Raw genomic sequence first — 12,868 nt, forward strand, 5'->3', positions numbered from 1 at the left:
TACACTAAGGTGTACACTTTCAACTTTTATTGTTGACTCCACCATCTGCTGCAAAGTATCTTGCAGATGCGTCTACAAAATCCGGGCAAAAGTTCTTCGTTAAATTTCTTTATCTTTCCTTCCTCAGAGAGGATCAGGAGTGGAGCTACCTTGGCAAGAGTGAACCACTACTTGCTTTGACTCACTCGTGTTCCTATTGGACAATCCGATCCCAATCTTCGTGGATGCCTTCCTCAAAGCATAGAGGAAAAAAATTTGTTGGAAAATTCAGCCTTGAATTGAATCCAAGTCTTGTTGTAAGTTCCTTGCAGAGCTTTGGTATACCACCTGTTTAGTCACATGCCTTACCTTCGACGCTTCTGAGAAATTGCCATTTGCAAAGGCAACTTCAAACTGTCGAATTAAAGCGGTAGCTTTCAGGACATCTTCTCTTCCGTCACAAGTATCAAACTTGACCGGAGTGTTGCTGGGTCTAGAGACCTCCTTCATATCCTTCCCGAAATAACGGAATTTCTTGGTGTATTGATGTTCATGGATATGTCTTGGGTTCTGAAGGATCTTGATTCCGCTCCTCTGATTCTCTAGGTTCTTGAGCATCATGCTCTTGTCGCCTTCTTAGAGAATCCCAAGTCTTGTGTCGACTCTTTACAGAGAGAAAATTTTTCCCGACTCTGCAAGCTTTTCCTGCGGGGCTTAGGGTTCCGCCTACTTATTTCTCTCTTGGCTTGTCATGGCTTCTTCCCGTATCTTCCCAGAGTCGTCCTCCTTTACAGAGCGAGAGAGGCGACCATGCTCTAATACCACTGTCACAAACGGGAGCGCATAGCAATATAGAATATACTCGAATAAATAGAATTTATCACTTAATACTGAAGCCAGAGGATATAGAGAGAGAGAGACATAGATAGACTGAGAAGATCGACACAGTACTGGGACCAGAAGATGGGCTGGTCCCCCCCTCCCCTGTAATAGTATCTTTATTACTGAGGAGAAGTCTATACAAGCACTTGAACCGAACGTATTACCACATTCGTTCTAGAATAAGACTTGATGGTTCCCGGAAGCCTCGGCTTCCTATTCCTAGGACAAAACCCTATTCCAAGGAACTTCCGTTCCTAATTTCAAATCCTCGAGAATCAAGGTTCTCGCCTCTGGATATCACCTTCCAGACTCGGGGCATGGCATCCCCTGCAACTCTTTTCCGACTCTGTTTCCAGAGTCCTCTTCCTGCAAAATAACTCCACTTTCCCAGACACGAAGTCCTTCCCTTGGGAATTTCAACTTCCGGATCACATCTTGAGAGTCTAGCACTCTCGAATCCATGGATCTACTTCCCAAACTCGGGTACGAAACCCTTGGGCTGATCTGGCTCTAATTCCTCAGAGCGCTTTCTCCTGCAGAGGCTCATGCCTTCCTCTGCTCCTACTCCCTCACTAAGAAGAAGTACACCTGCAAACAAATACTTAGAGATCATAACATGAAAATTGTTACCTTCAAAAGTCTGGACGCTCGAAGCGCAACTCGGTTCTCGAAAAGAAATTCGCCGGAAGAGATCTCTACATACAAAATCCTCTCTTCCAATCCTACACACAAGAGAGGTGTGTTCTCGGGTTCCTTCTCGTAAAACAAGCCCGTCTATGACGTTTATGGGCTGAAAACAGAGAAAACAGCAGCTTGTCGCAATGGAAACATGCTCCATAGGCACTTCTTCGTGAGGGAGCTCGCGCACTTGGTCTTGGCGACATCTGGTACACTTGGGGCAGCCATGGACATCACCGGCAATGTCTTCTTTGCGGCTGAAATCTGCAGCAGCATCTTCTTCTTGCAAAAACTGATCTCCTCCTCTGAGTGAGGGCATGTGATGCTTTTATAGCTCCTGGTCACGGCACGAATAGCTGAGAGCTGTTCTGCCAAAAAGAGAGAGAGAGAGAGAGAGAGAGAGAGAGAGAGAGAGAGAGAGAGAACACTGGTTGATCTGTTGCCTTCTTTATCAGATGGCTGCCCACTTATTAAGTGGGCGGCCTGCAAATTTTAAAAATAGTTTGAATCTGCCCAAAAACTCAATAAACCCTTATAAGTTAAAAACAATGCTTTCGCAACACAGCCCAAGCGTCCCTGGATGCAATCACATGCACAATTGAAATGCAGACATAGACTTCCTCACGGAAAAGCATCTGCTTTCCCGAAAAGCAATCCCGCTTTCTCAAAAAGCATCCGTTTTTCCTCAAAGTTTCCTTTGAAAAACGGATATCTTCATTCAAGTGCTTGCTTTTCCTTGTGCACAATTCTAACACAGTTTGGAATTTCCTCTCGACTATGGATATCCCCTTTCTGATGCACCCGTCACCCACCTTGTGACGCATCAGGAATACCCATCACCTAGTCCTTTCCTACCGCACTTACAATACAATCTCCTTAACGATGCTCTATGTCACCCATCCTATGACGCATCAAAGATGTCCGTTCCCGTATGGTCGAATACTTGTTCTCGATGCTCCATGTCACCCATCCGATGTGATGCATTAGAAGTACCCGTTCCTGGTGGCCTTACATATATTCCCGTTCACAGTGCTCCCGTCATTACTCTGAATGACACACTAGGAATACTCTGTACTCAAATGTCTCCAATGAGAAAAACCCTCTCACTTAAAATTCCAATAATTCATTTAAAATTATTTTTCCGTGGTGTTCCAAGCGAGAAAACCCTCTCACTTATAAATCCAGCAATTCATTTTCTATCAATCAGTGGGTCATTGCAAAAGTTGTGTGAATATAAATGTGATCACAACATAAATTATGTTATTAATACATGTTATTAACATGTTCACGCATTTGTGAACACGTTAATGAAATCCCTGGTTCTCACAAGACACTTTCATGGAAATTTTGTGCATTGATTCATAGTCTTTGTGGACGGATTTTCATATGGTTATGGCGCATGGTTGATGCCCATTGAACATGCATTTTGGCAACCACTTTTGAGTGCCTATGAGCTCTCTTGAGAGCATTGTTTCCACATTGATCATTTTTCCGCTTTGCACCTATTTTGGATGGCAATTGATATGTGTGACAATTTTGAGTCCATGACAATGACTCATGTGAGACAGCAGTCTTTTTTTGGGCATTGTGGTCACACAAGGTGCATGATGTATCTCCCTCCATGGTAAGTTGTTTAGAAGACTCAAGAGCAAGTCAGGCATGTCTATCTTGGGGAAATGCCCATGTAGTGTGGAGAAACGATACTGATATAGATAAGGCCTCAACTATGATCGGTGATGATGGAATCCCAGCCTTCTCGAGTGTTGGTCTTATCTTTAGAAATTCCCCTTTAGCCTCCAAGGTAGGAAAGCCTATACTGAGTGGTCTATCCTTGGAGTTACCTTTTCCATCATTCCCTTTCTTTCCCACTCTCCAAGCCCTGTGTGTGTTGGCTCGAAGATCTGATTTGTTTCAACAGTTAATTAACTTCTTCTTCACATGGTCAATGTCTTTGAGACCTGCGACATGAATATGACGAGCTCTCATCTTCCTCTTTTTTTGCTCCTCCAAGGTCAAGTAATGATGGTGGATGGGGGTGTGCTATGTGGTAGCAGACATTCCATCTTTTCCTTTCTTTGCAACCTCGATCACTTCTCTGCTTTGTCAATCTTCTTTTGCGTTTTGTAGAGGATATCCACCCATGAGGAGGCTTCCCGCGTTTTCGTTGCTGCTCTTCCTGGAGTGTTTTCATTTGCTCCTAACGTTACTCAGCTCCTTTGTCAATGAGGGTTGAGTTTCCCATCCTTCTCCGACTTGCTTTTATAATTTTGCAAGTTCACCTTTGAGATCTTCAATCCAGCATCCTTTTCACTCATCAACTTCTCCACTTTGGATTTCCGTGCTTCAAAAGTGGCAATTGTCTCATCTAACTACTTTTGCAACAGTGTCTCAATAACCATGACCTCGGCCTTTTATATATATATATATATATATATATATATATATATATATATATATATATATATATATATATATATATGTCTCAATAACCATGACCTCAGCTTTTTATATATATATATATATATACACACATATATATATATAGATTGTGTGTGTGCGCGCGCGTGTGTGTGTGTGTGTGTATGTATATCTACACACAGACACACACACACACGTGTGTATACACACACACATATATATATGTAGAGAGAGAGAGAGAGAGAGAGAGAGAGAGAGAGAGAGAGAGAGAGAGAGATTATTTACATATGCATGTACGTACATAAATGTGAAGATGAACGAATTTGGGATACACTACTAAAATTTATCTGTCACACATGTAGGGCTGCAAAAGCTAGCAGTTCAATTCAAAGCTGCAAAAAGGTAGCACTTTCACTAAAGCAGCAAAAGCAAGCATGCAACTGAACCCAACATGTGCTTTAAAAACATCAAACCCTACAGCTCATTCTGCTTTATTTGTCGTAAGCGTTCATCCCCTTGTTCCTCTAGCTTGGCAGTAACATCCTGCCAATTTAAAATCCTAGTAGCATGAGTATTGCTAAATCTGCATACTCTCAACTAACACAATCATGTCCCTCATGAGAATGTAAAGAATAGTGAAGGGAATTATTGGACCTCCCTTCTTACCTTTATGGCATCATGGAACCTGGACGATAAGTCTAAGCGCTTCTGCTGCTCTTCTGAGGCAATACGCTTGCATTCATCCTGGACAAATGATCCTGGTCATTAGAGGGAACTTTTTCAGCTAGCACAGAAATAAAGCATGGATAAGTTTCAAACGTCTCACTGTGAGCTGTTTATTATGGCGTTGAAGTTCCCTGCACAAAGATTCAAGCTTCTCCCGTACCAATGAGCTTTTGGCTAATTGTGCATTGACTGGCACACAAGTCAAATCAGGAAAACCGTTAAGAATGTGCAAAGAGGGTGAATTCTGAGAAGCTGGCCCTTTCAGTATCTACGAAACTTGAAAGGCCCCTAACATGCAGTAAACTGGGGAATCCCTGCCACATCATCAAGCATTGATGAGATGGGCTAATGAAGACGGTCACACCCTTAAAAATAACACATAATCGCCATGTAAACACCCCCTCTTTCCATGCATAGCAAAAAAAGAGAGCACTTCAACTATCTTTTCTTTTGTCTGAAAAACAGAATGAAGCATACTTAATAACTTCTCATTTGTTAACTGCTCATTTTGTTTGCGTAAATCAGCAATTTCATCTTGCAACAAAGAAGAATGAAGTCCCTCGACTGTCTGGATCCCATTATCCTACAGAATACAAAAGCTTCTCTCAAGAACATGCTTATCAAAACAATCCATACTTAGTTTTACAAGGAAAGAAAAAACTGTGACCTACTTTTAAGTGAAAACACAGATTGGGGAAGTTTTGGGAGCAAGACAATTTTGAACATGCCCCTACTAAACATGTAATACAAGAAAAAACTGAGACACCTTGATCATTCTAACATCAGAAACACTCTCGTCCAAAATTTAGAGGTCTAACATCAGAAACACTCTTATCCAAAATTTAGAGGTCTAACATGGAGAAACACAATAGTCAAGTACACACTCCACAATAAAATGCTAGACAGATAAAAAGACACGGAAGCTATCGAATGCAGTATGTCTCCGCTCCACATAAATGCTTTACATAATATTTCACCATGAGAAAATTGTACTTTTGCTCGAACACATCATGTACTTTCGTTCAAAGTCAATTAAAGTAAATCCTGAACTCAAAAAAAATCCGTAAAACCATAAGTTAGGTCAGGCTTGCCAGAGCACCATACATCCATCAGTAAACAAGGCATGCATAGGCTCCAGAAATATTACTAATGGCATCACAAAAGAACACGAAGCACAGCAGCAGTAGTCGAACAAGACACTGCAGAGGATTTGCAATTTCTTAACAAATTAGTTGTAAGCTCTAGATCTCAGTTCCAGCAGTGTTCATGTATGACTAGATCACTGCTATATATCATTTTATGCTTTTTTTTTTAATTGAAGCATGTGTATGAACTTACAGATAAGGCAGTTCCGTGAATAAGCTGATCTATTTCTGGTGAAGCATCTTGCTCGGCATCACGAATGTCTTTCTGTATCTGTATTTCCAAGGTCGGTGCATCTCTGGCTAGGAAAAAAATCAAACAGCCATTTAACCAATATCAAAAAACAGAAAAATGCAAGCTCCAAAAAAAGAGAACATGTAGCTTAGCACCACTCTGATGTCTTTTCTTGACATCAAACTATATTTATATTCCAAAAAGCATGAGAAATTCATAAAGCAGCTGATTGATCTAAAAAGGAATGTGCACAGTGTGCCAAGATCACTGAAACCCACATACTTTCTTCTACACTAGTAGCATCGACAACACTCTTGGCACACTGGTTACCATCGCCAGCCATAGAAAGGTTCCCTTTCTGCGGAACATGTTCTTCAACCTCCACATGTATACCTGCAATAATGAGAGAGAAGTATTTTAAAGAGCAGTAACAGTGCTCAGGAGGGGCTCCTGCTAAATCAACCATACCATTAGCAAAATCGTCTTCCAGATTTTCTGCTGAAGAGAGCTGAACAGGGAAGCTTCTGAGCCTCTCTCTTTTCTTTCTTGGGCTTATTGAAGTTGCACTGGGAGATCCATCATTCAAATCAATAGATGCATTGCTTGATCCAGATGATACGCTGGACCTTTCACAGCTAATGAGAATGCCATAGGGATCTGCACAATCCCCTTGTAAGGATCCTTCACACTGCACAGCATTCACTTCTAGTGGCACCTCACCCTCTTGAGACTTTGTTTGAGATCCTAACTCTGTGGGACATTCTGAAAACCCATCAGGAAGTGCATCTCCTTCAGGCAGCTTTCTTGCAATCTCTTGAAGAGACTCATCATCAATGCTGACAAGCCCAGCCTGCTCATCTCGTATGCACGCCATCAACCTCACTGTCGTGGTCAACAGTACACTGGAAAGGAACATTCAAAGTGGAATTATATCTTCAACCACACTTCAGCTGTTCAATGTTAAACAATAGCAAACTTATAAGTCTCCTTAATCATTTCTTATGTAACAATAGAAGAGATTAAATTATCTAGCATGATCTTGACTTCATTCAGGCTCTAATATCATATTTGACTCGTGTGCTTCATCCTCAACATAAAACAAGTTGATGAACCACATCAATCAAATCTGATTATTTTCTTTCAGCATTCACTCATTACCCAGCACCTTCAAAACGAGCAATCAGAAACTTTCCACCAGATGCATAGCATCAGCGTCCTGCTTTACATGACCAACAATCACCAAACCACACTGACCCACCAATTTCTGTACCAAGTTCTTAAACCAACAGATAAGATGCAGAACACCTCTAACTTTCCAAAAGCGTAAACCAGCAGTAGGGCAGATGGAAGCAAAACCCGAGAGAGAGAGAGAGAGAGAGAGAGAGAGAGAGAGAGAGAGAAATGAAATGAAATGAAATGAAATGTTATATTAACGTCTTCAAAAGGCCAAAGTGACCTATGAGACCAGAAAGTTACAATGCGGTGTATCTGATACAAAGTCAGATTAACAAAATAAATTAAACTAGGATAACAAAAGATAAATACTGCGGGATCCTAAACTAAGCAGTACAATGTGAAGACAATATGGGAGGGGAGTAGAGATCCATCTTCATCTGCACTCTGGACGACGAAAGAGAGAGAGAGAGAGAGAGAGAGAGAGAGAGAGAGAGAGAGAGAGAGAGAGAGAGAGAGAAATGAAATGAAATGTTATATTAACGTCTTCAAAAGGCCAGTGACCTATGAGACCAAAAAGTTACAATGTGGTGGATCTGATACAAATTCAGAGTAACAAGATGACAAAATGACAAAATGACAAAATAAATTACTATGGAATCCTAGACTGCTCGGTGTGGACTAAGCAGCTAAAACAGCTAGCTGGGATAGCTAGATCACAGGAGATCCAGCATCGGTCGCTGGCGGATCTGATCAATCTCCTCCATGGTAGTAGTCTGACCGGGCGTCGTGCATGTCGAGCCAAAGTGACCCGGATCCTCTGATGCAGCCTCTGTCGATGTTGTGTAGTCCACCGCAGTTGTGGGTGTCTGGGTCTCCCTAGCTCAGTCGCTCGGTCGATCAGTATGCCTCTGGTGTAAAGCGACGAGCTCTGCTGTGGTAGTAACTCCTCCGGGTGTCCAGTGGCAACTCTAAAGAAGTCTGTGATCTCTCTGAGACTGGCCAGTCTTTCCTCTCATCAAGCTCTCTCTGTGTCTACGCAGCTCGAGCAAAAACAAACTCAGGCATCTCTGATCCTCGTACCGCATGACTCTAGAGAATGGTCCAAAGCCCTCTCTGAACAAGCAATGGAAGCGGCCTCGTATCTCGTAGTAGACGGGGCAGTGGCATGTGTAGTGCAACTGTCTCAGGCTCAATGTCACACAGGGGGCATGTCCTAGCCTCTGCTGGTACTGCGCTGTATCTCCCAGTCTCGATCCGCAGCTGGTGTGAAGATGTGCGTATCTGGCCAATAGCACATCGTATCCCATGAGATAGGTGAGTGTCCATGTATCTGGGCCTCGTCACAAAACCATCCTCCGTAAGCTGGAGGAGATGCTCTCTGTAGAAAGCCATCTTCGTGCCTAGCTCTTGTACTGGCTGCATCCATGTCCTCTTGGTGTCTAGCTGAGTCAAGTCCTAGCGAATGAGAGAGAGAGAGAGAGAGAGAGAGAGAGAGAGAGAAAGAAAGCTTTATTTACGTCTACTAAAGGCCAAAGTTGGCCTATGAGACCAAATCATATACAAAAGTGGTGATCTGGGTGTCAGTAAAAATGAGAGAAAAGAAAGAATAAACCGACTGTGCCTACTCTGAATGAGTATGAGAGTGGGTGGTAGCTCCGACTCCGCGGATAGTGGCTACCCTGTGTGCAGCATAGCAGTATAGGCACGTGTGTGTAGCTCTGGCACAGCAGAAAATGACTATACAGTATAATACAAGGCCACATGATGGTGGGCAATATAACAAGAGAGAGAGAGAGAGAAATGAAATGAAATGTTATATTAACGTCTTCAAAAGGCCAAAATGACCTATGAGACCAGAGAGAGAGAGAGAGAGAGAGAGAGAGAGAGAGAGAGAAATGAAATGAAATGTTATATTAACGTCTTCAAAAGGCCAAAATGACCTTATGAGACCTGAGACCAGAGAGAGAGAGAGAGAGAGAGAGAGAGAGAGAGAGAGAGAGAAATGAAATGAAATGTTATATTAACGTCTTCAAAAGGCCAAAATGACCTGTGAGACCAGAGCGTTACAATGTGGTGAATCTGATACAAAGTCACACAGAGAGAGAGAGAGAGAGAGAGAGAGAGAGAGAGAGAGAGAGAGAGAGAGAGAGAGAGAAATGAAATGTTATATTAACGTCTTCAGAAGGCCAGAGTGACCTATGAGATACTCCTCCCTGAATAACACTGCCACTCCTCTTGAGCCCCACCCTCTGTGCTCTGATCGTGTCTCTTGTCTACATGCGGTCTCCCATCTGTATCCACTAATGTGAGGCATAGACTGCCCAAGGGCCTGATGTGTCTCAGAGTAGAAGATGATATCTCTCCCACTAAAACTTTCCTCAAAAGCACCCACATCAAGACGCATAGATCCATTACAATTCCAGGTAGCAACTTTGAGTGTGGTCCCATAGGTCTCACACCATCATGTGGAGCGTGGCTCCAATATCACCACTCTTCCATCTCGGTAAAAAGCAATCTTACTTTTTTCCCTTGCCGCTCTAATCTTTGGCATTACCTCCTACATATGAGCTATCTGTGAGAGGGTAAGGTCATTCCCGAGAAAGATGCCCATTTTCTTAAGAGTTGGTCTCTTCTTCAAAAAGTCCTTCGCTTCCATGGAGGGAAAACGAAGGATGAGTGCCCTTTCTTTCGAGGTTTCCCCCTTGCTCCCATTTTTCTTGTTGCCCACTCTCCAAGCTCTTGAGTGCATTGGTTCATGAACCCGCATCAGAGCCATGAGTTCTTTTACCTCTTCGTCCACATTATCTTTGTCTTTAAGGCCGCAAATCCTCACATGTAGAGAGCGCACATGCCGTCTTTGCTCCTCTTCTAGTCTCAGGTTAATTATGGTGGGTGTGGACGTAGTTGTTTCCTTGCTTTTCCCTTTCTTCGCAACCTCAATTCAGTTCTCAGCTTCATCTGCCTTTTGTTGAGTCTTTGTAATAGCGTCCACCCAAGAGGTCGTCATTTCTTTGTGCTGCTCTTCCCCCTCTTTGATGGCTCGCACTTGCTCTTTGATCGTGTTTAGCTCTTCTATTATTGAAGGTTGCAATTCTCCCTCTTCAAGTGTATTTCGTGATCGTGCCTCTGCGAGCTCCCTCTTGAGTGACGCAATCTCTTCGTCTTGGGCCGTCACACGATCTCCCATTGTAGCTATCTTGCTTTCTTGGCCCAACACGCATTCGTCGAGCATTTTTATTGTGCCCAATAAGTTGCGGCTAATCTTGTTAATTGTTTCGGTCATTTCTTCTTTGCACTTTTGAACTGCAACCTCTAAAGGGTCGAGCTTATCATTATGTTTCCTCATGCTTGGTCGCCGCAAAAAACGAGAGGGAGATTTGCGATGGTAGTAGGAGACCGCACTACACACACCACACTATGAATACAAGTTCTCCCCACTTTAAGCATAAATGGCATACATTTTGCCTTCCCTACAATTTTTGCAACTCAAAACAACTTCCCGCTTTCTACAACTGCCAATTTTGCAATTTCTGTAAGTTCTGCAAATTCTGTAAATTTCTGAATTTTGCTTGCAATTACTGTTTCTCTACAGGGCTAAGAAAGCCGTTTGAAACTCATTTGGAAATAAACTCGTTTGGAAAAAACCTGCACCTGCCAGGGGGGGCGGTGTCACCAGCGTGTGACTACTATCTATCCTTTTTGTTGATTTCTTTCTTATTATTTATTTACTTTCACTTTTTGGAAACACCCCTCGGGAAATCTAACTGCTCTGCATTGCATAGCTAGTGTGGAACTGTCCAGAGGGAGTCCAGGCCTGAGGGCAAGAGAGCACTAAGGTTGGACAAAGACTATGGTTAGCCAAAGTGGGGTCATTGACTAGCCAAAGTGGAATCCTTTGCTACACAGGCTACATTTCAGTTTTGGGTGTGGCTGCAGTGTACAAAGGGGGTCAGATGACCTAGAAAGATATAATGGCAGCATCTCCTAAAATTTAGGGAACTGCTATTTTCAGACCTGAAAATGTGTTTGCGTCATTACCTACGAAAATTTTCTTACTCTGTCGTGAAGTCAACTAGGCAACCGGTTGGGAGATTTTTAGGCGGCAACCCCGAAACGGGAAAATGCTTGTAAATGTGCCAAGTGGCACCTTCTGGTGCACTTTCCTCATGCAACAAGAAGTGGCGCTGAATTTAGGAGGAAGAAGGCTCATTTTTCAGTTTTGTCACAGGTTAAGAGCTATGGAGTGCTTCCTTTCCCTCCTATGTACAATGCGGTGCCAGGAGTGATGCCCTGCACACTACCCACTGCGCTCTCTCTCCCCTATGGCAGTATGTTATGCCCCTCTAGTGGGCTTTTCAATTGACCAATGTACAGTTGTGTGGGTTCATGCGCGACTGCCGAGGCAAGAGCCTCTTGCACAGGTACTGGATTAGCTAGCGGCTAATCCCTCGCAGGTACAGGTGAATTCGGAGAGGTTTCACGCCAGAAATCTCGTCCGATTCGAAGGGCAAGTAGCCCTACAGGTGCGGGAGCTCGAGGACTTGCTACGGATGCGACCGGCACGCGAAACGGAGCCCGAAACAGTAAATTACAGCCTTCTGTGTATTTTTGCAGGTTTAGGGTTTCGGCCCTAAACGGTCCCTAATTACCCCAGGAGGTTCGGGGACGTGAGGGGACCGCTGTATAGGTGATCTGGCGCATTTTCGAGGCTGAAAACAGAGAATTCAGCGTGCTGCAGATTCTCGCCAGGTTTTGCAAAGTGCCCGTATGCGTCGGGAAAGTCATTCAATGCGTGGGAATATTGACTGTGAAGGGTCCTAGTACAGTTATGCTACCGAAATCGGGCCGGAACAGTTGAAATTCAGCCAAGTTTGTGCGGGGCAGCTTGTAGGGAACCACAGCGTTTATTCCCTCTTTTAAACAATAAAGAAATACCGAAAGGGGCGCCTAAGTTAGGGGCCAATCTGGTGTCGGTCTACTCATACAAGTGCAATCTAGCAGCCTGTATCCCTCTCCCCTTTGTTGTGTCTTGAAAGTACAGGTAAAGTGGGCGACAAATTAAATGGGTGAAAGCAAATAAGTTTTAAGTCTAAAGTCTACCGCCCTTTTTGAAAGTACAAGCCGGTTTCAGGCGGGGGGGGGGGGGGGAATGCTGGGCGGTGGGGGGACGCACTGCAGGTTGCGTACTGTGGGGAAAGAGCTGCAGGTTACGCACGCGGAAACAGGGGGCGTGTGCTGCAGGTTATGGGAGGGGTGGGCTGCAGGTTACGCGCGAGGAGGGAGAACGGGAGGGGTGAGCTGCAGGTTAAGCGCGAGGGGTGGGCTGCAGGTTGCTACAGGTTACGCGCGAAAGGTGAGCACACACACACACACAGAGAGAGAGAGAGAGAGAGAGAGAGAGAGAGAGAGAGAGAGAGAGAGAGTGTTTATTTAAGTTTGCAAAAGGCCTAAAAGACTTATTAGAACCACAAGTTACATCATCATCATAGGATCGTATATCCAGTATGGAAAAAAAAACGACGTAGGTAACCAATGCTAAAATGTGAAAACAAATAAGTGAACCAGAAGAACAAGCTGGTAGCATATCTCCCAAAGCCTGATCTCCTCAATAGGCTGCCATTGAAAGTACCAT

The 12,868-nt window shown here is 43.7% G+C and overlaps 1 protein-coding gene across 2 annotated transcripts in view; it reads right to left on the reverse strand.

Moving 5' to 3' along the window:
- Window positions 1-12,868, reverse strand: part of LOC147451622 (uncharacterized) — an 83,002-nt gene that overhangs the window by 41,272 nt on the left and 28,862 nt on the right. Inside the window, exons 2-8 of one of the 2 annotated variants that reach the window (XM_086517521.1) lie at window positions 6,529-6,962; window positions 6,343-6,453; window positions 6,022-6,128; window positions 5,161-5,266; window positions 4,784-4,872; window positions 4,624-4,701; window positions 4,436-4,500 (exon numbers count right to left, since the gene is read on the reverse strand). In XM_086517521.1, the coding sequence (XP_086373647.1) occupies window positions 4,436-4,500; window positions 4,624-4,701; window positions 4,784-4,872; window positions 5,161-5,266; window positions 6,022-6,128; window positions 6,343-6,453; window positions 6,529-6,934 (962 nt within the window). In that variant the 5' untranslated portion in view covers window positions 6,935-6,962. Of the gene's footprint in view, window positions 1-4,435; window positions 4,501-4,623; window positions 4,702-4,783; window positions 4,873-5,160; window positions 5,267-6,021; window positions 6,129-6,342; window positions 6,454-6,528; window positions 7,011-12,868 lie in introns of both variants that reach the window. The other variant, XM_086517520.1, reaches the window with a different exon arrangement.

Source organism: Adiantum capillus-veneris, chromosome 8 (assembly GCF_014529385.1).
Source record: "Adiantum capillus-veneris isolate H3 chromosome 8, ASM1452938v2, whole genome shotgun sequence".
NCBI classification, from domain to species: domain Eukaryota; kingdom Viridiplantae; phylum Streptophyta; class Polypodiopsida; order Polypodiales; family Pteridaceae; genus Adiantum; species Adiantum capillus-veneris.